Raw genomic sequence first — 26,988 nt, forward strand, 5'->3', positions numbered from 1 at the left:
GTTGAGGTATTTCAGATATAGATAGGAAATAAAAGCTGGTTTGTCTTTTGGTGGATACCTGATTTTACAAGATAAGGTATCTTCCTTAAAATCTGACTCTTTCTCAGGCAAGGTCCAAATATAAGATTAGGAAGGCTGACTTGTGTCCCCAAGCGGTCAGAGCCAGAAGGTTTTAGCAGAGTGTTGCGAAACTTTGTATGGGGGGGGAGGGGTTCTGAGGATTCCTTAGGATCTGAAGCCCAAAGATGATGATGAGTATTTCAGGCAATTACAATCTCTTCACTGTAAGTTTTTTGTTTTTTAAAGTATGGATTGCAAAGGATTCTAGGAGATGAAAGAAGTCTTCTGCTGTTATCAAGAGCAATTGATCCAAAGCAACCAAACATGATGACTGAAACAGTGAAAATACTTTCTGCTATCTGCATTGTTGGAGAGGAAAATATGTAAGATATTGAAACAAATTTTTGCGTTTGGTTTTTTTTTGGAATGCTTATGAGTTGTACGTCTGGGCACAGGTGAGAAAACTTGTCAGTGAAACAAATGTAACCTGTTGAGTCTTTACTTTCTCAATATAGTCTAAATAAAAAGAGACTTTCACCTATTCTGAGGTGTTAATCCAATATTAAATCAGACAAAAGCAAATGAGCAGAGATCTACAAACTGTGGCTTAAGTGGAAGGTCTGAAAGGACTATGAGTGCTTACTGCAGAGAACACTTAATGAGCTGTAAGTATTCGTAAATAGCTGCTGAAAGAGGAATATATGAATTATTTGATATACCCCTGATAAGTATGATCAAGAGTTGTGAACTTTTAATTGCCACAAAGAAAGCTGTCAGATTTAAAGACAATTCAGAACAGAGTGTGTTAGCATTGGGCCCTAATGAGCCTATGATTGTGGGGATGATTGAGATTGGAACATCTCCTCTGAGGAGGGGAGATGAACTTAGGTTTGAAAATTACGTGTTAAGATTTTTCAATAGTTTAGAAGGTAATATGAATAATATAGAACTGAATATATTTATGGATTTTATTAAAATGTTACCTCTACCTAAACATAACAAATTTGTCAGGGGCAAAAAGTATATGTTTATAGCTGAAGTTTTGAATAGTTCAAATTGTGGAATTATGTAGCAAATGTCCATAAGCTTTTTAAAACGAAGATAATCAGTTGGTATACTTTTGCTTTCAATTACTGTCTTGGTTTACTGAAGGTTAAAAATGGCAAACTCCATGTCTTATATGCAATAAGTAGATAAAAACATTTTTGTTTCGGAAAAGACAACTTATTAGAGTTCCCAGATGTTAAACACATCAGCTAGTACCTTGTGCACAGTTTTGCAAAGGTAGTAATTATTTTTTTTTTTTCTCACTGGTTGTTTCTTAGCTGAATGTCACAATAATTTCAAGATCTATTCACCCTTTTTTAATTCAATGTTAATCTTTCAACTTTATTTAGGTAAGTGTAGACAAATGCCTTCAGAGTCTCTGTCAGTGGGCTAAAGTCTTGAGTTGTGTAAATAGTGGGCTAAGTATCTTTAAAATGAGACAGTTGACCATGGTATGCTTTTTGACAGTTTATCTTTCTCTTAGTCTGGACAAGCTTTTAGGTGCTATAACAACTGCTGCTGAAAGGAACAATATAGAACGTTTTTCTCAGATTGTTGAAGGACTGGAAAACCATGAATTCTTACAACTACAGGTGGGTTTACTTTCTATATGCTTACTAATAATTCAGAAATAGTTGAAAATACTAGAAGACTGTGTATTATTTTATGATCTTTAAATTATTTACCAGCAAAATCTTTTAATACTATTACTCCAGTGTTCAGTAAAAGAGGAAAAATAAACAGACATGGCCTGTTGATACTAGAATTTCTAATTGTTAACATTGTGAAACCACGAAACTCACTTCCTTGTCCCAAAAATAGGATTCATAAGTCTTGACCTTAATAAAAGAAGAGTAATTAGTGATATTCCTTTTCTTGTATGTCAGACGTAATGCTCAGGTAATAAGTCTGTGAAAACATTTTACCATCTTTGTCACTGCTTAATCTTCTTGACCGGGGGTTTTGTGTGGTTTAGCGAACCAATAAAAATCTGGCTCTCAGTCTGTCCACTGAAGTGTTTCAGTTATTGTTACTGGAGCCCTGAGGAGGCTGGATTTTAAGGAGTTGAGACAGTGCTCCCTATGTCTTCTGGGTTTAGGGAAGAAGTGTGAAAAGGTACTCCTAAATTGCATTGCTTGTTTGAACACACCCTTCCCCCAGTCTTGCCCCACTCAAATTGAACCAAAACTCCTGTGCTTCTGGCTGTGAACTGATTCCATTGAAGGAATGTAATTGTAAAAAGACAGAACAAGTTTGTATTGTGCTCTTGAAGTACTTGATTTTAATTTAGAACCACAACTGAAATGCCTTGACTGAGCACACACTTCAAGTATGTTACTATTTGAAGTGCCTGTGGCAGGAACCTACTTCCAGTATAGTTCACCGTTTTTTAATATTACTCAATGGAAAAATAGATAAGCGTAGATCTTTTTAAAATAGTTAAGTATTTTGAAGGGTTTTTTTGTACTGAAGTTTTCTAGGAACTGCAGTCAAAAGTTTTGTTCAGCTGTGAAGGATTTTGGTACCTTGTTATCATTCTCCCTGGTAATAACAACTTAGGTTAAATCCTAGCCTATTTCTGGTAAATGGAATGGTTGACCTTTTTTAAAAAAATTAATGACACGAGGACAGTGATAATTAATCGCTTAGTAATGTGATAAGTAAATTGAGTGGGAGTAAAACTGCTAGTTTTAGGTATTTAAAGCTCAATGTCATCCAACACGGCCATTCTCTTATATTAAACAGAAATAAGCCTTAGTCAAAACTGATCAGTGTCAAGTATATGTTTTTATAACTTTCACCTTCAGTATACTGACTTTAGAGTCAACTGAAGATAGATGCACAGCTTAATATAACTATTTTTGTGCAGGGAGTGCTTGGATTTCATGCAAAGTCATGTATTGAAAAGAATTACTTTAGGAACTACAGTGCTATTATCCTGTGGGTAGAGCGTAGTGATTTACTTTTTATGCTAACCTGTCCTTTTGAGTCCTTCTGTTATACAGTGTAACACTAGCTCCTCAGGATAGCATGCAGATTTCTTCCATTCTAAGAAATGTAGAAGATACACATGCAGCTGTTATTACTGCTGGGACTTTTGGCAGCAGTATATGCAGCCTCTTAAATATTCTATATCTTATATTATTTTATATCTAAATATATCTTATATATAATAACTATGACAGATGTGGATGGGGGTGTCCGTTTTTCGCAGGGTACCTTTCGAGTTTAGTAGTGTGCAGCAGGATATCATTGCTGCTTTCACTAACAAGAGCTGCGCGTTCATCGGTGTCTGCCCTTCTTCAGCCACTGGTGCGTCTCTAGGGATAGTGTAGTGAGTTATAAAAATTATTTTTATAAAATAAACAGTCTTCTGTGCCAGTGGTCTTTACTGAGACATGTCTTATGACGCATGTTCATTGCTGCTTATGTGTCAGTGGATAGAGTTCTTAATTCTCTGTGTACACCTGAATAGCCCAAGAGTTTTGGTTGCTGTTGGAATGCAAGCCTTTTGCAGTTACCAAAAAAAAAGGCAATTTAAGTGTCTGCGTAGAGACCAAGTGGTTGAATATTGCTACTAAAGCATGACTTTGACTTATTTCCTTTTCATAATACAGTATTTATATAAATTTTGTATTGCTAACATATTGTGGAAACATGGGAAAATAGAATGCAGGCAGGGCAGGTATACCTGCGTGGAAGGTATACCTCTTCCCATTTTCAGATCATATATGTGTCAGCTATAGCTGTCTTAATGCTATGTTTACCATCAGTAGTCCTTGTTTTGGAGCAGATGAGTTAATGATATTCAATAAGTTTCTGTAAATGACATTCTAATCTTAATGACACTATCACAAAAGAATTCCTTTTGAAGTTGTCTCCTGCTTTATGACCTTGTTGATTTAAAGCAAATAAACAAAACCAACCACACAACACCCCCACCCCCCTCCAGCCTCACTTACACATCGGTAAAGGTACAATTGCAAGACTCATTAACTTGTTTCTGACAAAATCGTTCTTTACTTGTACTATATTAGCACAAGCCATTAAGCCAGAGTCTCTTCTGGCAAAAGCAATCACAGCAGATGGCACCTCTTCTCTCTATTAATTTCAGATTGGACATGTACTTTGGCTTGTTAAGTCATGTCATAGTAGTAAAATAACAAGAATCATTCAAGCGAGCATGATGATACTACATTATCTGAAGGTGCAGCTATATGAAGGGAGTGCCTTTGAAATAGTGTTTTAATAGAAATTTAAGACTCCATAAGGTCCTCCATTAGAACTAAATAGCAAATGTAATTAAAACAGGAAGGGTACTTTTATCTGACTTTTTTCTCTGCAGCTTTTGATTTTTATCATTCCTCCCCCCCCCCCCCCCCCCCATGCTACTTCTATTTGCAGTTAACATCTTTTACCAAACTTGGTGATTTCCCTGGAGTCCCATTTTAGTCTTTTAATGTGGATCAGCACTTTTGGCATTATGCTATTGTCTATCTGTTAAAAGTAAATCAATTCAAGTGCACAGCTGTTCAATTAAAGGGTTAGCCAGTATCCTGAGACTTGAGGCGTTTTGAAAAAGTGCTGTGGAAGAGTAGAAAAGATACCTGGTGATGTGAATGATTTTGTGTATGGATGTGTCTGAAGTGGTTTCTTTGTGGTTTATTTATTTATTTATTTTATTGTTTTTATTTTTTATTTTCAATTACTGTAAAACCAGGTTGTTTTCAAATTGGTGAATACTGAGCAGAAATAAGGAATTGCAGTGTGGAACTGTAGTGTGGGAATAACTTTCTGAAACAAAGTACAATCCTTTGTGATACAATTTTGGCAAAGCAGAAGCACTCATGGTATGAAAAGAGAGCACTATTTGATGATGTTGCTTAAATTAACCAAAGTCAAGTGTTGCATGTGTGCCACATAAGAAATAATACCCATCTTGTGACATTTGGTTTTATAATTAAACTGAAAGTCAAAGACAGTATTTATTTTAATTCTGTACATACTAAAAGGTTATCGCCTATATTTCTGATAACAGGTAGCATGTATGCAGCTCATCAATGCCCTTGTTACATCTCCAGAAGATCTTGATTTCAGGATACACTTGAGAAATGAGTTTTTACGTTGTGGCCTGAAGAAAATATTGCCTGTAAGTCATTTGTATATAGGAATTGATCACAGTCACTGTTTGTGAATGTTGAAGATAACCAAATTGTTTTACTGAGAGTAGCAGATGTGAAAGTGTGGGGGTGGGGAGAGTCAGACCTGGAAAGGACTACCAGTCCAAATCTGCTTTCATTCTGCATAGTTGCAAATTTAGGCTCTCGTTAGGTATGTAAACCAGAATGGTAGTTGAAACAAGTTGATATATTAGAAATCAAATTAGGGTAGTCAAATTTAGCATAATGAGCTCAAAGCACATGCAGAGAACGTGAGTCTGGCTGTGGAACCAATCTTGGATTAACTTTCTTTGTATATGCCGTTCCTGTTGTTTGCTGTGAAATGTGTTTTCCTTTAATCTGCTTTCTGAAAATGCATTTGGAGTGTTTAAGGAAAAATCAGATCGACCCCTTCATTCTCTTTGAGACTGCATGTCGTCATGCAGCTGCACAGAAGCGTGCCTTTACATGTAGTTGTGTATGAATATTTGTGACTTAGGGGTAGATTTATAGCTCTTAACCAAGAAACTATTCTAATGCTTACATCAAGAATCTGTATAATTAAGCTACTGAGCAGTATCTCACAAAATATGAGAGAAATTAAAGAATACCTGCTTATATTTGTCTGAAACAGAATTTTTACTGCTATAACTTCTAAAATAGGAAGTTTTGAACCATCAACATTTGGTAGGAATAAAAATCTTCAGGTTTAACACATTCAGCTTTGAAACTGCTACTGCTGTCTATGTTAATTTTTCTTAGGGTATCTATTTAGGTTTTATGTCATCTAGATACATTAATGTGATCTACTGTCTTTATTTGCTGTAGAACATCTGAAAGCTTGAATAACTCTTTAGGGTTTTTTTTAATCTACTGAAAGTTAGTTTACATAATCAGTAAATCCTTCAAAACTTCAAGAATTGGGGGTGGGTTAAGTGGTAGATAAACTGAATTGTAATAAGTCATGATATAAAACTTTCTAGAGTGTACTGATATACGCGTTTAAAAGCAATTAACATTTACTGATAACAATCTTCTAAAAACGTTGAACAGCTATTCTGTTAAAATTCTGTCTCTTGTAAGGTTAATTAATATTTCGTGTAAGCTGTAGTAGTAACTAAAATAGTACTATATTGGTGTTAATTTACTTATACGTAATTAATTACTACATATACATTGAACTCAGATCACTAATTCTGCAGCGAATGAATGTCCAAGGTAGAGGAGGATTTATGTTTTTGATTTGTTTTTATTCATTAGAAAGCAACTTTCTTAATGATAAAGCATCTTAAGAAGACTTTTTGCTCATATCTCTGCTTAGGGGTAAATCTACAAGAAATTTATAAATGAGAGTTTCTTGAATGGAAAACAATCTGGAGGAGCATCCGTATTTGTCTTTCTTAATCTGTCCAGATTCACAGTAGCCTCCTCTGGTTTTCAAACATTAGAATTGGCACGAGTTTCTACTTTTTGGGGGAACATACACAGTCGCCATTCAGTTTGTGCGCTTCCAGTTAAAACAATTCCAGGCCAATTTTTATTTAAAGCATGGACTGCACTCACACGAATGGCTTTTGAACTAGTTTTCTTTTTTAGTGATTGCCTAGTAGGAAGCTAAGCTTGGTTCTTAAGCGTATTAGAGAAATTGCTTGTATTTGTTACAAGAAAAACAAATTTCTCCTTGCTCCAAGTACTATTTTTTTATTATTTTTTTACTTCCCTTGTAAGTATTTCTCAATGTACTATGGATGTTGTTATGCTATGATCTAGATTAACTTAACAGAATTTGTAAGCATTTCTTCTTTTATACTTCTTTAGGCTTCTTAAGTTCACTTTCATTAATGTTTTGAAATATCCTTATGCTATTTATTTAAAGAAACTCTGACATTAACAAGCATAAACTGCTGACTGTGTGTCATTAAGAGGAGTCAACTCAGATAGGAGGCTTCATGTTTGTTTTGCAGCCCCTACCTTCTATATTTGCTGATATTTTGCCTTAATTTCTCTCAGCTGTGCAATTATAACAACCACCCTCAGGCACTGAGTTACAATCTAGTCCTGTTCCAAAGGTTCATGTCTTATGTTTTGTCATTATATAATCTTTGAAGGGGGGGAATTCTTGCTTTAAAAAAGGGAAAATTAATATATACTATGCCTTGAAAAATAGGGCTTGAAAAAGAAGGAAAATGAAGAGCTTGATATTCAGCTGAAAGTGTTTGATGAGAACAAAGAAGAAGACTTAATTGAACTGTCGCATCGTCTCAATGATATCAAAGCTGAAATGGAATATCCTTTATAGAAATGGAGTTATAACTTGTTGGATTGTTTAATAACTTTAATAAACTTAAGTTAGAATGCGCTACATGCAGTTTATTTCTCACAGTTTTGTGTCTTACCAGGGATTTCTTAACCAGATTTCTTTCCACTTTTTTTTTGTTAAAGACTTATTTAGAAAATTAGTTCTTAAATTTGCATGCCAGATGTAATTCATTTTTCATAAATAACATTTGCTGGGCTGAACTCTGGCTTGTAATACATGAAGATAGAAAATTACACCCATGGAAGATTATAAGTTTGAAGGAAAATTGAGTTTTGATAATGAAGTTGGAACAAAATTTCTAGTAGGTTCTGAAGCACTTGATGTGCATGCCATCTCTAGTTGTGAAGAAGCAGTAAATTTAAAGATACTTAAGTTCAGAATGCTTGCTTGCAGTTTTTAAGAGAGTAATACCTGATACTTAAGAAGCAGAGGAAGGTAGATGCAGTCAGTGAGAGGAATATAATATCACTAGCAAATCATGTTGTTGCATTACAGAACAGGTAATTACAAGTAACTTTCTTTAGGAAATTAAAATGACTGACTAGTGTGTATTTGCCAATAGCCCAGACCACTTCAGAAAGAAAATGAAAGCTTTGTGTGAAATATGTTTACAGGATTCTATGATAATGAGTATGTGGTGTGATTTTTATGAGTAACAATGAAATATGTCTTAATTGTTAAACAGCAGGCAGAGTTTCTGTTGGATAATCCTAGTGGAAAAAGGATATTTACTAATAAGGAGAGTAGTTCAGAGTATTGAAAGGTTCTCCTTGAACAATAGGAATGACATCAAGGGAACTGGGTTTGGGGTGGGTGTTTTGTTGTGTGGAGGGGTTTTTGTCTTCGTGTTTTTAGATTTTGTTTTTTAAGTCCTTTTGTTTCCTTAACAATGTTTGCACTGATGTGAATGAAGTTTTTCATCTGCTGTATAATATGTTGAAAGATACTGCTTCTGAAAATTACTTCTTGTCAATTCTCCAACATTTCCTTCTCATCAGGAGTGATTACTATGTCCGGTAAGCGTCAGCTGTCAGGTTTGATTTTTGGAGGGGAAGTTTGTTTTATTGATTATTGTCTGGCAAAGGATAAATGAAAAGTGCACAATATTTTGTGGAGTCCTGAATTTCAGATATCATTCTGAGAAACTAACAACAGTGCTTTATTAGCCAGAGTATAAATAAACTTTTACCTTGATCCTTTTACTGGCAATGTAGAATTCATATATTAGGAGTTAACCAATTTTTTTACCCCTCCATGTTGCATAAATGATTGTTCATGTTATTATCTTGTAAAATGTTCTTTTTTGTTAGACCTCAGTATTACAAGATAATAGAAGAATGCATATCGCAGATAGTATTGCACTGCAGTGGCATGGACCCAGATTTTAAATGCAGAGGAAGAATGGATGTGGATTTCACTCATCTAGTTGGTTCGTATACTATAAGCAATTTTACCTTGTTCTACTGAAGTGCCCGTTTTTCCTCATATGCTTCTGTCTAAACTTGTTTTGTACTGCATGAAAAGTCAATAGAAGTTCTTTGTACTCTTGTTGAGTGAAGAAATCTGTGCTTCACAGTCTGTCCAAATTCTCCTTGCCTACAAAATAATTTTTCTTAAGTAAGGAAATGCTTGATTTTTGGATTCCTAATGTGGAAAGAAGGCTTCCTGATTTGAAACACCAGAAGTAACTGTTACTTCATACTAATATGAAAATCCTTATTTCTTATTTAGTAATAGATTCATATAAAAGAGAAAGGCATGCAAACTCAAACCTGTCAGAGACAGAACTATAATGATTCATCTTCAGCGTTCCTGTTCATGTGTTCTCACCACTTTTTTCATATTTACAGATTTTGCTAGTCAAAATAATTCACCAAACGTTCGGTCAGATCAACATAGTAATTAATTATATTTTTTTCTGTTGCTTTGTGTCACAGAGTCATAGCGTAATTATGGTTGGAAGGCACCTCAGAGCTGTGATACATTTACCTGACTTCTGTGTGGTATTTTATTTAAATTCTAGATGCATGTGTGGACAAAGCTAAAGTAGAAGAGAGTGAAAAAAAAGCAGCAGAATTTTCCAGAAAGGTAAGTCCTAATCATCACACTTTGTCAGGAATGGAACAGAAGCCTGACAGGAATGCGATAGATAGTGGAAATGGGGAAATAACGTATCTCCCAGGCAGGATGCTCTTTCACATTGAATAGCTTTGTGGGTTTTTGGTTTTTCTGTGTGTGTGCACAGCTCAGATTCAGCTTCTTCTGAATTCAGTAGGAGATGAGTAGTGTTATTAGCTTGTACGTATCTTCAGTTGTATTGCTCTGCTGTAGATAACTAATGGGAAAAATGCCATTTGTTGCTATCTTGTCCTGAAATACTTAGTCATAGTTAAATACCTAAAGGGTGGGTATATGCTTAAAAAACAACGGGGGGGAAACCTTCACAACTCTTTGTCTAGCTTTGCTTTAGAACCTGAAGAAACTTACTGAAAAGCAGTGTCATACAATACTTGAAAAAGCATCAACTCTTTAGGCATAGAGATGCTAACATTAAAATACTGCTGTATTTCTTTAATACCCATGGCGTATTATTAAGTTATGAGGGAGAGGAATTTATTTCCTTATTATTCACATTTAAGAATCTTAGAGTGTGCTTGGGAACCCATTTTGCTTACAGTTTTATTCTTCTGGTCCAGTTCTTCTACTGGGAACTTGATAACTAAGTCCTGTCTTGGTCATGGGCAGTTTTCATCTGTTGCTAGATATGGGAGGGGTTAGACGTTAAACTGATTTCTGTAGGAAAAATTGCAGCTCAGTATATTTCTTGTAATAAAATTTTAGGGTGTGTTTGTAAAGAAATTGATGCTTACCCTTCTGCTTTATCACTGTTGGTGTTTGTGCTGAAAATCTCTTCATACAACGTGTTACTTAAATTCCTGCTTCCTAAGTTTATGTTAATGGATAATTTGTTAAGCTCAGCTCATCCCATCCTATCTAAGGGTATGAAACGCTGAATGCACTGTATTAGCTGTGATAGTTCTGAAGTTCATATACCAAGTTGGTATGTATTAAAAGCGTTCAAAATTTTGATTTTTGCTGGCCTGGTCTAAGAAGCCTTTTGAAGGCTGGAAGTCAGTACATGTTCTTGAACATGATGATTATGAATTTCACATGAAGGGTTGAATGAAGTCATCAGCTTTTCTCTCTTCGGTGTTAAATGTGGATGCATTTTTAATAGGCATTATGGTGCCTGAGCTTTATAGAAAGCAAATTGTTGTGATGCTTCCCTGGCAGAGTTATTTATCATAATGTACTTTGTTAGTGGCAGTCAACACATGTTCTTTCTAGTGATAAGTTGTTTTGTCCTGTGGAAGAATGAAAACCAGAAGCTTTTAAAGATGCTAATAATCTCTCAGGCCTAGCAAACAGTAGCAGGATGAAAATATACAGCAAATTTCACACAACCATGTTGTAAACTAGACTTCTGTTTTATATGGGGATATAAAGAGTAAAGGGATCACTAACTTATTTGCATACCTCCTTTCTTATGTTACTTTTATGGATGATATTGCTGAAGCTGCACACATCTCTTCAGATTTAGGCTTGCTGCATTGGGTGTATTCTGGAGTTTAGTTTGAGAAGTCTGCAGTATTCTGTTGGGGGGGAAAGCTGTACTAAGTAGCTGGATCTGACTGGTTCTGTGTCATGACCTTCTGATGGAAGAAATTATGTGGTACTAGAAGAACACATAGCAGAAAAATACATTTGTTTGTTTTTTTTTTTAAAGTTAAAAGTGCATCCATTGATCCAGTTGTGATGTTGTTCAAAGAATTCCTGAAACTATAATATCTAGTGTGAACATGTATGGACAAACACTTCTGTGTCGGTTAATCATTACAGTTTGATGAAGAGTTCACAGCTCGACAAGAGGCACAAGCAGCACTTCAGATACGAGAAGACAAAATCAAAGAACTTGAAGCAGAAATCAAACAGCTACGAACCGAGGTAATAAAACTAAATCACAGTAAGTTCCAGAGTTTAATTTTTCCTCTTTTTTTTTTTTTTTTTTTTGTGTAAGAATTGAAAAGAAATTGCCCGGCAGTGTATTGTCTCTGTGGAGTTCAAAATGTATGTTACAGCTGTATTGATTTGTTTTTAAGCCAGCATAAACTGGCTTAAATGGAGGTAACATTTTTACAAATAGTAGGATATTCAACATCTGTCACAGATATTTGCTTTAATGAGGAAAAAAATTCCTTAGGCTATGAAGTAGCCTTCCTTCCCTGTGTTGGGGAGGAACAACTCCATGCACCAGGACAGGCTGGGTGTGACCTGCTGGAGAGCGGCTCTGCTGAGAAGGCCCTGGCAGTGCTGGGGGGCAGCGAGGTGGCCCTGAGCCAGCACCGGGCCCTTGGGGCCAAGAAGGCCAACGGTGCCCTGGGGTGCATTCAAAGGAGTGTGGCCGGCAGGGCGAGGGAGGTTATCCTCCCCCTCTGCTCTGCCCCAGTGAGGCCACATCTGGAGTGCTGTGTCCAGTTCTGGGTTCCCCAGTTTAAGAAGGACAGGGAACTGCTTGAGCAAGTCCAGCAGAGCGTTCCGAAGGTGATCAGGGGACTGGAGTATCTCCTTTATGAGGAAAGGCTGAGAGACCTGGGTTTGTTCAGCCTGGAGAAGAGAAGACTGAGGAGGGATCTCATCAGTGCATATAAATATCTAAAGGGTGGGTGTCAAGAGGATGGGGCCGGGCTCCTTTCAGTGGTGCCCAACGACAGGCCAAGGGGCAACGGGCACAAGTTGGAACACAGAAAGTTCCACCTCAGTATGAGAAAAAAACCCCTTCCCTGTGCGGGTGCCAGAGCAGAGGCACAGGCTGCCCAGGGAGGGTGTGGGGTCCCTTCCCTGGAGACATTCACCCCCCGCCTGGACGCGGCCCTGTGCCCCTGCTCTGGGTGTGCCTGCTCAAGCAGGGGGTGGGACGGGGTGAGCTCCAGAGGTGCCTTCCAACCCCCACCAGTCTGTGATTCTGTGGAAAGAATCCAGCCTGAGTGTGGGGTTTGTTGTTTTTTCTTCCCTCCAAGTACTTGTTTATGTTTTAACATTACAACTTCTGTATGTTTTGCAGAAATTGTTTCAGAAGGCTTTATACTTGAATTGCAAAGGTAGAATTCATGATAGCTGTGCATGTACAATATAGATACCTTTCAGCGTGTGCATGCAACTGACGATAATTTTTTTTTGTACTCTGGATATCAAACTGCAGCTATTTCTAAAATTAATATTACACTGTCTTTGTACAGTTTCATAGGTAAATATAACAAAAAATACAAGACCTTATGGAAGTGAAAGGTGATACTTAGTTTCAGCAAAGCTGGTTTTACTTGCATTCATTTCCTCACAAATTTTACCCAACAAACACCAAAACTGTATCTCCAAGTGGTTTGTCCCAGATCACTAGTGAAGCAGAGAGGACAAGAAATGCTGCCCTCACAATGTCTCTCGGGTTTTTTTTGTTTAATGATGAAGAATTGGGTTTTAAACAGGTCTTTTATACCCTTTAGGAACCAACAAATACTATAGTTTGATCTTTTTTTCACATTGTGGCTTATTTCGTACTCCTTCATGCTAGGCAAGGTCTGTCTGCCTGCCTTTTCTCCTCGTTGTAGATATCTTAACATCTGTGGTCTCACTTTCTATTTAGTTAATAAGGGGAAGAATAGCGTGTGATGTGCTATAACCTGGTTGTCATCATCCTGCTTTCAGGATGCTGCTCTTCTGCTGGCAAGTTGTCTGTGCTATAACCTTATCAGAGCACTGGCCTTCTGATCTTAATGTAAGCACGTTACATTGCATTTAACAGTTGGATAGCTGTTCATTGTGTCCTTTGCTATCAATACATGTAATTCTTGTATCCTGTGGTGTCTTACGGTTTCTTAGTCTGTTTTCACATACAGACGCTTCTGTTCAAACTTCATTCTTACCAATTTTAATGTTCCTTTCAAATATCTACAAGACAATGTTACACTGAAATTTGACAGGCTGTTTTAATGAGTTCTCCACCAATCACTGCATTAGAACTTGTGGAGTGGTTTGTGGGCCAAAGGAATACATGCCTTGCACGAAGCCAAAAATTTATTTTTAGTATAATTAATTATTAATCCCGTTTATATTGATACTAACACAATTCAGAGGTTCCAGACATTACAGCTCAATCACAATAATGGTACAATGAAAAATTATATACATTAACTCCTCGTATCTGTGCCTTTTTTCTCTAGTGTTATGCTCCCCATACAATATATTGTGGCATTTATTTTTAGATGCACTCAGATTTTTCTCAGATTTTTTTTTTAAACTAACTCTTGTTTCCTTTAAAATAGAAACAATAAATAGTTGCTTAGGGAAACCGTATGCAAATCAGATTAAATGAACATCCTATATTACATAATAATTTTATAATAAAAAGTTAGTAGAGGAAATAGAATACGAGCTTGTATGGAGGTTTGTGCACAGCTCCTAATGCTGCTTTTTAACAGGTAGTTTTGAAGGACAAATATATGTGAGCAATTTGTACTAGGCAAGTATCATGTTATCACTATAGGTGGTTCATCAGGTTATCACTCTGATGGTTTAACATGCTGCTGTTTCTCTTCATTATTCCTTTTAAAACTCATTGGAACGGATATTGCAATTGCTCTTACTTCCCATCACCACAGAAACAACTGAAAACAGATTTAAAAGAAAGCATGATTATTTTTTTATCCCCCCAACAAAACATCAGGATAGTTATGGACAGCTGGGGTGCCATAGCCTCTTGCACTGCAATAGCTGCTTCAGTGATTTCTGTGGAGAATTTTCCACTGGCAGATTAGTGTTGTTAAAAATCAGCATGGTTATTACAGTCTCTGATGTCCCAGCTTGCCAGGATATCCTAAGTGGGATAAATGTTTTGTGCATGGGTAAGAAATAAAATGCTGTTCTGTTAACTTAAATGTTACTGCTACTATTAAATTTTCTTTAAAATGGAAACAATTTATTTTTGTAAAAATGCTAGGTTATTCAGTTTACTTGGCAGTTTTATGGTACATGGTATAATCTATTGTTATTGCTTCTCATTTAAATAGGAGAACGGTTGCATTTCTCACTTTCTTGAGGTACAGTTGACTGAGTATGCTGGTTGGTTCAACTTCATACTAAACCTTCTTCCCTGCCCGATGGAAAGAATTCCTGTTTTATATTTCAGGGTCAAGTCTTGACACGTAAACTGACAGAAGCAGCACCATTACCTCCACCCGTACCAAGTGAGAATGCACCACCATCTCCAGCACCTCCGCTGCCTGGTGGAGCAATACCTCCTCCTCCTCCTCCACCTCCGCTGCCTGGTGGAGCGATACCGCCGCCGCCTCCGCTGCCTGGTGGAGCAATACCTCCTCCTCCTCCTCCTCCTCCACCTCCGCTGCCTGGTGGAGCGATACCGCCGCCGCCTCCGCTGCCTGGTGGAGCGATACCGCCGCCGCCTCCGCTGCCTGGTGGAGCGATACCGCCACCGCCTCCGCTGCCTGGTGGAGCGATACCGCCACCGCCTCCGCTGCCTGGTGGAGCGATACCGCCACCACCTCCGCTGCCTGGTGGAGCAATACCTCCTCCGCCGCCTCCGCTGCCTGGTGGAGCAATACCTCCTCCGCCGCCTCCGCTGCCTGGTGGAGCAGCACCACCTCCACCTCCTCCACTACCTGGTGGAGGAGCACCCCCTCCTCCACCACCTCTTTTTGGTGGGCCTCCAATGCCACCAGCTTTTGGAGGTGTTCCTTTTGCTCCCTTCCCGGTGATACCAGCATTACCACATGGGATGAAGGAGAAGAAAAAGTATAAGCTGGAAGTCACAATGAAGAGAATCAACTGGTCAAAGGTATTAGTGTTTGCCTTTTATTCCCATTGATAAAAAGTGGCTTTTGAGGAAGAAAGAGGTAGTGTGCTGGAGTTTACTTCAGATTGTTAATAGTTTGGGGAATTCATTCCATTCTTTATCCAAAATGTTTTTGATGCAGTGACTGTGATTAGTTGGTATTGGTTTTCAAAGACACCTTATGCTCTGGGGTAATCTCCAAGTGTTTAATGTTGCCAAGAGCCTATAATACCCCTTACTCTGGGGATACCTGTAGCTAACAGTTCTCAAAATTTTGGCTGATTTTATATAGAGTTAAGTTCTACATGTTGTCAGCTGTAATGGATATTTGACTTGCCCAGTGGACACTTCAGTGGTAAAATGTCTTGTTTAAAGCAGGTTTAGGTTATCAAACAATTAAAATCTTTACTTTTATAAATCATATTACTACTCTTCTCAGCAAAAAGTTGAGTTAAAGGATTGAAGGGTTTTAGGACAGGGGAAACGAATCTTGAAGTAGACAATTGGGTGGAAAACTGTTGTAACGGCTGCCATTTAAGAACTGTGACAATCTGGCAGTTGACAGAGAGAGGGATCTGGAGTTTACTCCAGATAACTGCAGGTGTTTGCTCAATTGTGGCCGAGTAATGAGAAAGGATGTTGAGAAAGAAGATGTTTGCAGAGTTTTGCCTTGAGTTTCTAGGTATAAAATGCAGTAAAACATGGTATGAATGGGTACATGGAATTTTGGAAGACAGTGCAAAGCAGAACTTTGATTTTAGTTTTGTCTCCTCTGGGTTAAGCAAGCTGTGGGAGCCATAAATTGTGTTTTGTGTTTTTTTTATTGCATTTTTGAAGACCGGTTGAAAGTGGATCAGGCTTTCAGAGACTGTAATTTTGGCTTGGATATCTTCTCAACAGAACAGTGCATGATTGCTTCTATGAATTTCTTTTAAAAATGAAGTCTGAGTGAAACCGCCTTGGTGGCAATTCATTGGGTTGTTGAGTTTGATTTTTAAAAGCCTTGCATGGAACTTAGAAGCACGACTAGCTTAAAATGAGGAGGGTGGGGAAGGCATTTGTGAAATAATTTTTCCTAATAAAAATAAATAACTCTATACTTACCATGATAGTAGGCATACAGACTTGAACTACTAACATTTTCAGTTTAAAGGCAGATATCTTGACATGAGGTTAAGAATTATTGTAAGATCAGTCCTCTGAATAAATACAGTAATTTACTATGAATTAAAGCATCTAATTAAGAAACTAAGCCACTTATTTTGCATTCATATTTCTTTTGTTGTTGTGATATGTTCTGGAAGTTTGAAAGGAAATTTGACTTCCATTGCCTTACCTGCCTGTCAGTGATAGTTGTACCACAAAACAGACTTTAACAGTGTTTTTCTTTCTCCGAGAAAGGCAGGTGTTTACCCTGTTAAGACAGTAGCAAAACTTATTAGAAGGTTCTAAAAGCAATGGTGTTATTAAACATAAGTTTTCATTGTAAGCACTGAAGAAATTTTTACTAGAGCGAATTTTTAGCTATCGTATTTTATGTAAAATTATTTGATTTAGCAGTATGTGGTTTAATATTAAACTTGCATTAATAAAGTCATGGCTCTGCTAGAGTTGTGAAGCTGATGTTCCTCCCTTCTCCTTTACTTTATAAATATAGTTGATACTGTATACTGTAACAAATTTTTAAATGAGATTCTTGTTGATAGAATATTGTGTGTTGTTTGACAGATGAGTATCCCTGGAAACTAATTTAGTTCCAATACAAAATTCTTTGTTATAAGTCTGTGGGTTGGACATTTCTAAGGGAGAGATTTCTTTCTGTGAGCATGTGCGCGAAGCTCAGTGGATTTATGTAATGACAGCAGGAGATGGCAGGAGGTAACTGCTGTGTTTTCTTTCTCTTTTGGCCCTGTCATGAGGGCAGGCCTGAGAGGACATCTGTGACTCCTCTGAGGTGTGTGGCGTATGACTGGTGGGTGAACGCTCACTCAAGTTAATAGTTCTGCAGAGAGTTGCTTGTATCAAAGGTCTGTATCAAAGCAGAGTGAAAAACTGTGGTGACTCAAATGAGAAGATGGGCCACCGTTTTCATAGGTGCAGTGCACGTGAGTTGTGGCTTTAAGTTGCGTACATATATCCAAACCATTAGGAATACGTTTTAAAGCAGTTTTCAAACCTAGGTAACAGAATTCTATTTCATGTAGAAGCCTTCAAAGTTCGTGATGTCTAATGTAGTTGTAAGTTCAGAGAAGGCTGGTCTCTGTGCTATAATGGCACTTGTAGGTTATTAACCTGAGGTGTTTGTGCTAGGGCAGGCTTGTGGCCACTGGGAGGAGCTGTGGGACTGCTCAAGGGAAATGGCTGGGCACCATGAACTTCCCATGACTGTGCGCTTGCGCGGTCTTAACAGGTTATATTTAATGCAATTTCATTTTTTTTAAAACATCTTAAAATGTAGACATCTACATGAGCAGTAGCTGCAAGCACAATCTCTGATTTGCAAACTACCTGGTAAGAGCATTTACTAGTTATTACTTGCCTCTCAACATAATGGGTCACTTTGTGTCAAGATATGTTATGCAAGTATCCAGGTGTGTGTTTGCGTACGTGCTGCTTTAAAATCCCTTTTTGATCAGCGTAGCCGCTGTTTGTTCCACGTAAAGGATGTAAATTTGGGGTACTAGATAATTGCATCTATCATCAAGACTAAACCATCACATCTTGTGGTTGGCAGTTTCTTAGTGGTATAAAATTTGATAGATGTATTGATGTTTGCTGGGGGAAAAAATACAAAGGTTGTCAAATCATCAAGGCAAATCAAAGGAGGACCTTTACATATTGCATGCTATCTGTTTTGAGCTCTAGCTTGGACTTCAGTGTAGCTTGACTGGATATCTGCTACTTATTTGTCAAGGTACTAAATCTTTGTACTACCAGCTAACGTCTGAGCTTTCCTTGAAAACCATATTCTATCTCTAATAGTGTGTTGGCATGAAGAACTTTTATCAACAATTTAATTTTGCTAAGCTGTTAAGTGGCTACAGATGGTAGTTGCTGACCATAAGTTGCAGTTTAACATTGAACAACTGCCGAACATATAATTTAAACCGCGCTGTGAAATAGTGCAGGGTTTTTTTTGAGGGTGTTTCACAGCTGGTAAAACTGTTGGGAAATTCGTATAGATGTGCATATACAACTCTATAGAAAGTTGGATGTAACCGTGTTGTCCTGGATGGAGCTGGATGACATGGGATACCAGATGTTGCTCCTGGCTGAAGATGCTATATCTTTTCAATATGAAGCCTCTGAAGTGAATCACATCCGTGCAGAGCTATAACAGTCCTCTGTAGACTATTTTCACAATATCACCAAGACACAGGATCGTATGTCCATTGAGTTCATATGTAGCTGATCTACCCTGTCAGACACAATGGGATTTCAGTTTTAAGAGTATATGCAAAGATGGATGGTCTTAGGGCAACAGCACTAGACTGTGTCTGGAAATCATTTTAGTTTTTCCACAGGGTTTTTCAGGTGATTCAGGGCAAGTCCCTTTGTACCATTTCTGAATATATGCCATCACTGCTTCAAGCAAAACCTTCCAAGAACAGAAGTTTACTGTTGGAAGAGGAACTAGACTGTCTGATATTTTTTGAATAAGTGATCTTAATTGTCTTTCTAAATGAAAGTAAGCTTAGGTTTCGTGTTCCTCTCAATTCTGAAGTGTTGAATAGTGGCTCTTTTTTTGGAGTAACAAATAAAGGAGTATTATGAATCATTAATCCCATTAACTTTAGAAGAAGGAATCTAGGAGGTTGAGATAAAATCTGTGTGGAAATGCGTGGCATGTCGATTTATAGTTTCTTTTACCAGAAGAATTAATGTTTGTAACCTGTCTTTAGTATATTGCCACTGGATTTCAAAATATTTGGAGATGTGCCAAAATAATCTGAAAGTGTATCAGGCAGTAGTAGTTGAAAAACAGGCTTTCAAAATATTTAAGTGGAACGATAATCAAAATAGTCAACCATGTTTTTCATATATTATTTTCAATAAATATTAAAATAGATTTGAAACTTGCTTTACTTTCTGTCTGTAATTCTTATAATTTGCAAATAAGGATAAACAATAACCCTCTGTCTTTATTGTGGGAGGTGGAATTAAAAGTATCTAGGGGGAAAAAGACCTTAAATCTTTGGTTTTGGTTAACATGCATCAGAGTGCATTCTTAGTGCTATAGTACAGTAGGACAGTGCTGGAAAATTCAGGCCTGTTTTAGAGAATTGTAGATGATGGTGATATTACAAGTAACTGTAGAGTGTCCTGGAAGATTAAGTTGGTGAGGGGTTTTCTTTGTTTATTTGCATATAAATCTCAGTGCATTTCCAGAAAACTGAACACTTTTTAGAGAATAAATATTAACTTTAATGCCTTTGAATTTAAAAGGAATTATATAGTCCTGCTGTTTTCTTAAAACATGCATTTAAAATATCTTTAACCTCCTGCCAGCCACACCAACCTATTATGTCTTTTAGAAGAAAAAAGGGACTCTTTTAAGTAGGCTAGTTGTATTAAAATGAAACAAGAATATATGAGTTGCCATACTGGAAAAGATGCTCATGTATTACTTTGAGGAATTTGGGTTGGATTTTTCTTTTGAAATTCATCTAGCCGTATAAAAGTCCTTTTAGTTCATGTACTCTTATGAATAATTTGAATTACACAATTTTGTAACCCTTAACCCTTACATATAAATTAAAAAAAAAAAGTAATTTCCCCTGCTATGAAATGTTTATTGTCTGTTGAAGATACTTTGCCATTGAATGTCTTCTTTCTGTGTAGATTACTCTATTCAAAGCTTCTATCATCCAATTTTCTGGATTTTTTTAATAACTATATTCCCTCCTTTTGAAATGGAGCTCTAATGTTTTAGAAATGCCTTTCCACCTGGGCTTTTAAGAAAATGTTGCATGGCTATTATTTCAGTTAGCTTCTCTTATGACCTTTGACTTCCAGATGTTTATATTAATGCCTTGTATCTGTTTGGGTATTTTCATCTGGACTTTTCTCCTTATAGATTATAGGTTTTATCACAGATTTATATTTTGCCATTTTTCTTAAGGGAGGGGAAGAAAATTTATATGCCGTTGGCAATATCATTCTTTCCTGAAGTTGCTGCTCATCTTTGACTCTCCACTGTTTTGTCTGGTTAGGATAGTTTCTCTCCTACAATTCATTTATCTTTTTCATTCATTTAGGCATTTCACTGAAGCAGGGAAGAATTCCTGACCTACATTCAACTTAAGCTTTATACACTCAGTTTTCCTTGTTAAATAATATCTGATTCTAGAGTCAGTTGCACTGGTTTTGTAACTGTGAGACATACTCAGGCTCCTATCCTGTAAACATACAGGAAAATGAGCTTTTCTAATTTATAGTACGTATTTGCCACTGCAGTCAATTTCATTGTAATTAATTATGTTCATGTGTTTATACAAATAATTGATAAAGTGTGCATCTGAACACTGTATGTGACAATTGAAAGTAACTACAGATGGACACGGTGCTTAAGTGCTCTGGGAACCGTGCTGAAGATCTCCTGCATACTGAAAAAGAGGAAGTGTCTGTTTGATCATCACTTTTAAGGAGCCATTGTTTTGGGAATAAAATTCTTACTGTTTATTTTAGTGCCTTTTGTTGTAACTGTCTTTACTGTTAGTGTTGGATAAAGGTATTTTTTAAAAGTGTCGTACCTGCAGCTGGTGGTAGGACAGCTGCACATTAACAGATTGATTGTATGGTAGAAGGTGGACTGATGTGTTGCAGTGAAATCCTAGTGAGGCTTACAAATATGGTATTGGTAAATTCCCTGCATATCATCTTGAAGTTAAATAGTCCTTGAAAATTAATTGGCATTTAAACAAGAATTGATAAGACTTTAAAAACTGGAAGAGGAACATATTTGAAAACAAAATAGCTCTTCTGAATCATACATGAAGAGTAGAATTGGCTTTCAGCTTCTATAGTGCAGAGTACTACTTTTAATATAGCCACTGTCAAATAAGGTACTGTGATGAAATTTGCATTTACATTTGAAAAATGGAAATTATATTAAAAAGTTATATTAAGTATAAAATTATTACAAAAGATAATTTATTATAAAAAGATATTTCTTCCTACAGAATTACAATTGAGTTGCTGAAAGGTCCACATTGACATATCACTTGCAAGTAAGATATTCCATACTCTGGCAGTGTAAGAAAGACTGTTCCTTCTACAGTTCTCAAGCAGCAGGGATGCATGTCAGTAATGAAGAATTTGGGAATGGTCTAGAAAGTAACCAAGAGACATCGTGAACACTTTCAAACCCAGATGCTAATATGTTACCAGCCCTGTTTGGAAAACTTGTTGGATGGGAAAAATGTAATAAAAATTCTTCTGTAGATAGAGAGCAGTTCACCTCATTGTGTTTTGTTCAGGAAGCGTCTGTGAGAGGACATAATACCTGTAACATGCCTAAGCTTATTTGAGTCCAGTTATCACAACAGTCTGGTAGCATTGGCTTTAATTTTTCAATGCTATTGAAAATACTAGTTATAAACTTCGGAGATGCCATTTTTTGTTTCAGATTGAGCCTCAAGAGATAGCTGAAAACAGCTTTTGGGTAAAAGCTGACGAAGAGAAATTTGAAAACCCAGAACTGTTTGCAAAATTGGCACTTACCTTTGGAACACAAATGAAAGGTATGTTCTTCTTTTACTTTGTATTATGCTTTTATAAGTTTAAAACTATGCAATGACAGACTCTGTTATGCTTTGTGCTATACCATGGAATTCATATAATGGTTTTACATCGGGAAAATGACTTAAAACTTAAGTTTTTATTAAGCTTAGCAATCTATTACAAGAATTGCTCCTCCCTCACTTTACAGCATGAGGGGAGGAACCTTTTGTAATAATACCTCTTAAAAGTGCAGGGTATGTTACAGACAGATGCAAATTGTCTTCAAATTAAATTAAATTTAAATTCTAATCCTAAAACCACACTCATCTGCATTAATATTCCTAGCTGCAGGAACTGTTGTCAGGTTCTTCTAGATATTCCACACATGGAGGATTTGTCATGTAACACCAATTTACTTGCTTGTATCACTCTGCTAAATCAAAACCCTCTAGAAGTACTGTAGCAATTACAATATGCAGTTGAATCACAAAATCACGCCTCAATAAATATGCCTGGTGTCATGATTCTGGAATATGTGTGTTGAAACCATCATTCTTTTCAAAGTTCTTGTCTTTGTGTCCATAGTGTTTGCTTTCAGTTGTTTTGTTGTTGACTTTTTTTTTTTAACTATATGCATCTCTGTTTTAAGAAAAAAGAGAAGTCTTTAAATATACTCCTTTAATTAGTGTTTAAATTTGTGTTGTGTAATCTGAGAAGCATACGCCCCCCAGGTTATGTGCAGTTAAACTGTGTTGTTGCTGCCATTAGTGAATGATGTAAGTTAGTTTTCAAAGGATTGAATGTGTGAGTGCGCACTCTTTAAACTGTTTGCATAATACAATGGGAAAGTGCCAGATATTCTACTGACTTTTGTTGGAACATAGTGTGAAATGGGTCTGTTTGCCTACTAGAGAGAACAATACAGTGAGAATAAAAACTATGCTGGAGCTTTCTCTCAAGTGTTACTGAGGCTGCTCAGTATGTCATGTAAATAGCTCTTCTGCCATTTGTTTTACATGAAAAAGATCATTAATTTCTCAAACAATTCCTTCAGTAGGAGATATGATAATATTTATATCTTGAGTTGGGAATGCAATTTCTAACAACTGAATATTGGTTATAATTTTGATACTTCAATAACATCCTCAGCATTTCATGCCTTTCAAATGGTCTTTCAATACTTCTGAAGCTTCACACAGCCTCTTCAAGTCTTTTCATTATTATCTGTGGTTAATGGTCAATTGATCAGTGTTGCATATGTGGCCATTTACCGGTAATTTGTTTCAGGCACTGAAAAAAAGCAAGTACTGTTGAAGTACAGTTCAATAATAACTTACTCAGGAGGTAATGAAGAAGCCCAACAAATTAAGAGTCCAAATAGTGGTAGATACTGAAAGAATGAATTCCTGATCTAGCTACAAATGTTTTGTCCATTTATGAACCAGTTAGAATATGATATACTTAAGGGATGTGCAGTTCTTGAAGGTGGATGGAGTCGCACGTATCAAGTGTTTGTAGGCCGAGTCTGAATAAACAAACATACACTTAGGGTTTTGAAGTGAGTGTGTGTACAGACTGTAAGCATTTTTATGCCGCTGTTTTGTTGTTCGTTCCCCCCCCCCCCCCCCCCCCCTTTTTGGCTTTGCAAATTAACAATTCATGCGATGCTTTTGTATTTCAACCATAGGGAGTCTTCTACTTTAATTCGAACCACTAAAATGCTATCGCTTCTATCAATTACGAGAGGATTTTATTACTTCAAAATTAAGTTGTATTGCACATGGGGGTTTGTGGTATCCTGGCTGGTGTCTGAATTTTAGGAATAAGAACTGCAATTTCTATTAATACAGTGTTAGAAAAGTTAGCTCAGGTTAGGGAAGGTCTCTCAGAGGACCATAACTTCCCTAAACAATTTCTTGAGTAGATTCCTTGAGTTATTTCTGAATATGTCTTTTTCTGTGCTCTTTTGAAACCCCTTCAAAGAGTTAGTCGTAGCTGTGGTTTTCATAAGATAAATATACAATTCTTTTACTTGGAGCTCATGCACTTCTCAGTAGTTGCTGAATTTGAGCCATTAGTATTTTGCTTTTACAGTGCTTTCCACTTTCTGCTCTAAATGTTCAGATATTACATGCAGTAATACAAAAGCATCATCTGCGGTAATTGAACTCTCTTTTCCATTCTGACGTTAGATAGATTCTTGGTTCGTAGCATTGCAGTGAGCTTAAAATGATGTGGAGTTCGTCGGTGGTTTTAGTGTGATGGCAAGGCAGGAAAACCTCTAAGGGACAGAACCACTAGCAGCTGATAACACTTACAATGGAAGGAGACCCTTCTTAATAAAAACGACAAGCTTCTGCCTTGAGCTGAATTCTTTCATCAGAAATCCGAAGAACTGTTTCTGAATTCCTGAAAAGCTTCTTTATTAAAAATGGTGAAAAAACCCTCTTGAAATTTTGACATAGCTGTCAGTTTCATACGAGAGGAAATTCTTGTTGACATAGTTGCACAGTTCTAAAACTACGAATAACAGGAATTCTCCAAATAGCTTACTGTGGTGATAGCCTTGCAGATATTTTAGCTCTTCTTCCTTAAGTTGTTCTCAGTTAATGATTGTAGAAAATAAGATGCCATAACAAAGGACTGTTAAAAGTGCTACTACATGTTACCCAGCATATTCAAATATTACCCAGGATATATTTGACTGACTAGTACAGAAAGTCAGTATTGTCTTTCTTTGAATTCAAGTTTTTCTTAAAACTTGAAAGCCTGCTAGAAGTCAAGAAGAGTTTCAGAGCATTTCATTCAAGCACAGGCTCAAATAATTGCATTTTACAAGTGTTGTGATTCAGCCCCAGTTGGCAACTAAACATGATGCAGTTGCTCGCTCACTCCCCCCACCCCTGTGGGATGGGGGAGAGAATCAGAAGAGCAAAAGCAAGAAAACTCGTGGGTTGAGGTAAGAACAGTTTAATAATTGAAATAAAATGGTAATGATGATAATAATAACATAATAAAAAGGAAAAGGGGGGAAAAAACCACCAACCCACAAGCGATACAACCGCTCACCACCCGCCAACCAATGCTGCCGGTCCCCGAGCCGCGACTGCTGCCTCCCTCCCCTGGCCAGCCCCTCCCAGGTAACATACTGGGCGTGACGTTACATGATATGGAATATCCCTTTGGTCAGTTTGAATCTGCTCTCTTAGCTGTGCCCCCTCCCCTCCCGGCTTCTTGTGCACCTGGCAGAGCGTGGGAAGCTGGAAAAGTCCTTGACTAGTACAAGCACTACCCAGCATCAACCAAAACATTGGTATGTTATCAGCATTGTTTTCAGACTAAGTCCAAAGCACAGCACTATGCCAGCTGTGGTGAAGAAAATTAACTCTATCCCAGCTAAAACCATGACAACAAGCACCTTTTTTGTGTAACTACTGTCCGTAAAGGGAAACATTACATGTTATTCACCATTCTTCCTCACCTTTTACCTTAACAGCCACAGGCAGCTCATTAATCCCCAAAATACTTATTTCAAGCATAATCTAGGATCAAATTTCTTTTCTGCTTTAGTCCCATTTCTTGGTGTGGTTTCCGAATACATTACAGGAGAATGATAGAAAGACAAGTAGTAGCACATTTTATATTCTCTCAAGAGCACAGTCAGCATGTAAAACAAACAAATGGATGAGTTGAAGAAAACTGACAATTGTCAAAAGCAGTTGTGATGACTTAGCGTTTACTATCTTGTATTTCATGGCATTTTGAAATGCCAGTGGGAATAGTAACTAAACTAAAACAAATGATAGTGTACACACTTACTAAAAACTTGTAATTCCACGCAGGTTGCAGTACTCAAATTTGACTAAACGTCCGAATTCTATGATTCTCTGAATTCATGATTCTCTGGCACAATGCGAATGAAACTTTGGGAATTTTCCTTATTTAGCATAGTTTTGTTTTAAGATACTCCAAGAATAACTTAATATTGATTGTCACTATACGATGTGCTGCCTTGCTATCTGAGTATGCCTGTTTTCAAGGCAGGCAGCCAAAGCTGCAGGGAAGTGGTACTTTTGGAGACCAAAAGTATGGGGGGAAAGTCCTAAGACACTTCTGAAGCACAGTTTTCATTAGTTAATGAATTATTGCATTCATCAGTTAGCTGCTTGTGAAATGTAGGAATGTTTAATCACAGAGCGCCAGGAACAAAAAGGAATGATCCCTGACTGGTAAGATAATTTTACCTCAAACATACTTGGATCCAAATGATCTTTTAAAAAGGTATGCCTAAGGTTAAATCTTTACTTGCTACTGTAACTTTAGATATTTAATACTAATACCCTGTGAATATGTAGAATGTATTTAGTTAGGTTCAAATCAGAACTAACAGTCAAACGGCAGTATTTGGTCTGTGAGATCAGTTACTGAGCACGGTTATGAAAACATCTGTTGTACAGGGAGCATTAAGAAGTATTGCCTTTCAGACTTTTTACAGGATTTTGAGATCTTGGGGTTTGAACTAAGTTAACTGAAATCTAATTATCACTGTCTCAGTACAGTCTGGAAGGATTTTCTGCATTTATTTTCCAAGACAAATACAGATCATCCGGATACCTTTTAAGGGCCTCTGACAAATGGGCTCCAGGGCTTCACATTTTCATTAAGGATCTTGGATGAGTGTTTTGAGCTTGAAACAGTGCTTCCAGATGCAGAGACGAAAACGATTATAGTCTCGCAGAGCATTTTGGCAAGTAAATGATACTTCGGATCAGGCA

The 26,988-nt window shown here is 37.1% G+C and overlaps 1 protein-coding gene across 10 annotated transcripts in view; it reads left to right on the forward strand.

Annotated features, from left to right (window-relative positions):
- DIAPH2 (diaphanous related formin 2) overlaps positions 1–26,988 on the forward strand; it is a 250,096-nt gene that overhangs the window by 39,168 nt on the left and 183,940 nt on the right. For 7 of the 10 annotated variants that reach the window (XM_075106689.1, XM_075106684.1, XM_075106685.1 and 4 more), the window contains 10 exons: positions 307–443; positions 1,592–1,700; positions 5,147–5,257; positions 7,435–7,553; positions 8,487–8,603; positions 8,898–9,016; positions 9,611–9,675; positions 11,488–11,592; positions 14,828–15,493; positions 22,119–22,233. In XM_075106689.1, the coding sequence (XP_074962790.1) occupies positions 307–443; positions 1,592–1,700; positions 5,147–5,257; positions 7,435–7,553; positions 8,487–8,603; positions 8,898–9,016; positions 9,611–9,675; positions 11,488–11,592; positions 14,828–15,493; positions 22,119–22,233 (1,663 nt within the window). The remainder of the gene's footprint in view (positions 1–306; positions 444–1,591; positions 1,701–5,146; positions 5,258–7,434; positions 7,554–8,486; positions 8,604–8,897; positions 9,017–9,610; positions 9,676–11,487; positions 11,593–14,827; positions 15,494–22,118; positions 22,234–26,988) is intronic. The other 3 variants (XM_075106687.1, XM_075106688.1, XM_075106691.1) reach the window with 3 other exon arrangements.

This window comes from Phalacrocorax aristotelis, chromosome 11, assembly GCF_949628215.1.
Source record: "Phalacrocorax aristotelis chromosome 11, bGulAri2.1, whole genome shotgun sequence".
Classification (NCBI taxonomy): Eukaryota; Metazoa; Chordata; class Aves; order Suliformes; family Phalacrocoracidae; genus Phalacrocorax; species Phalacrocorax aristotelis.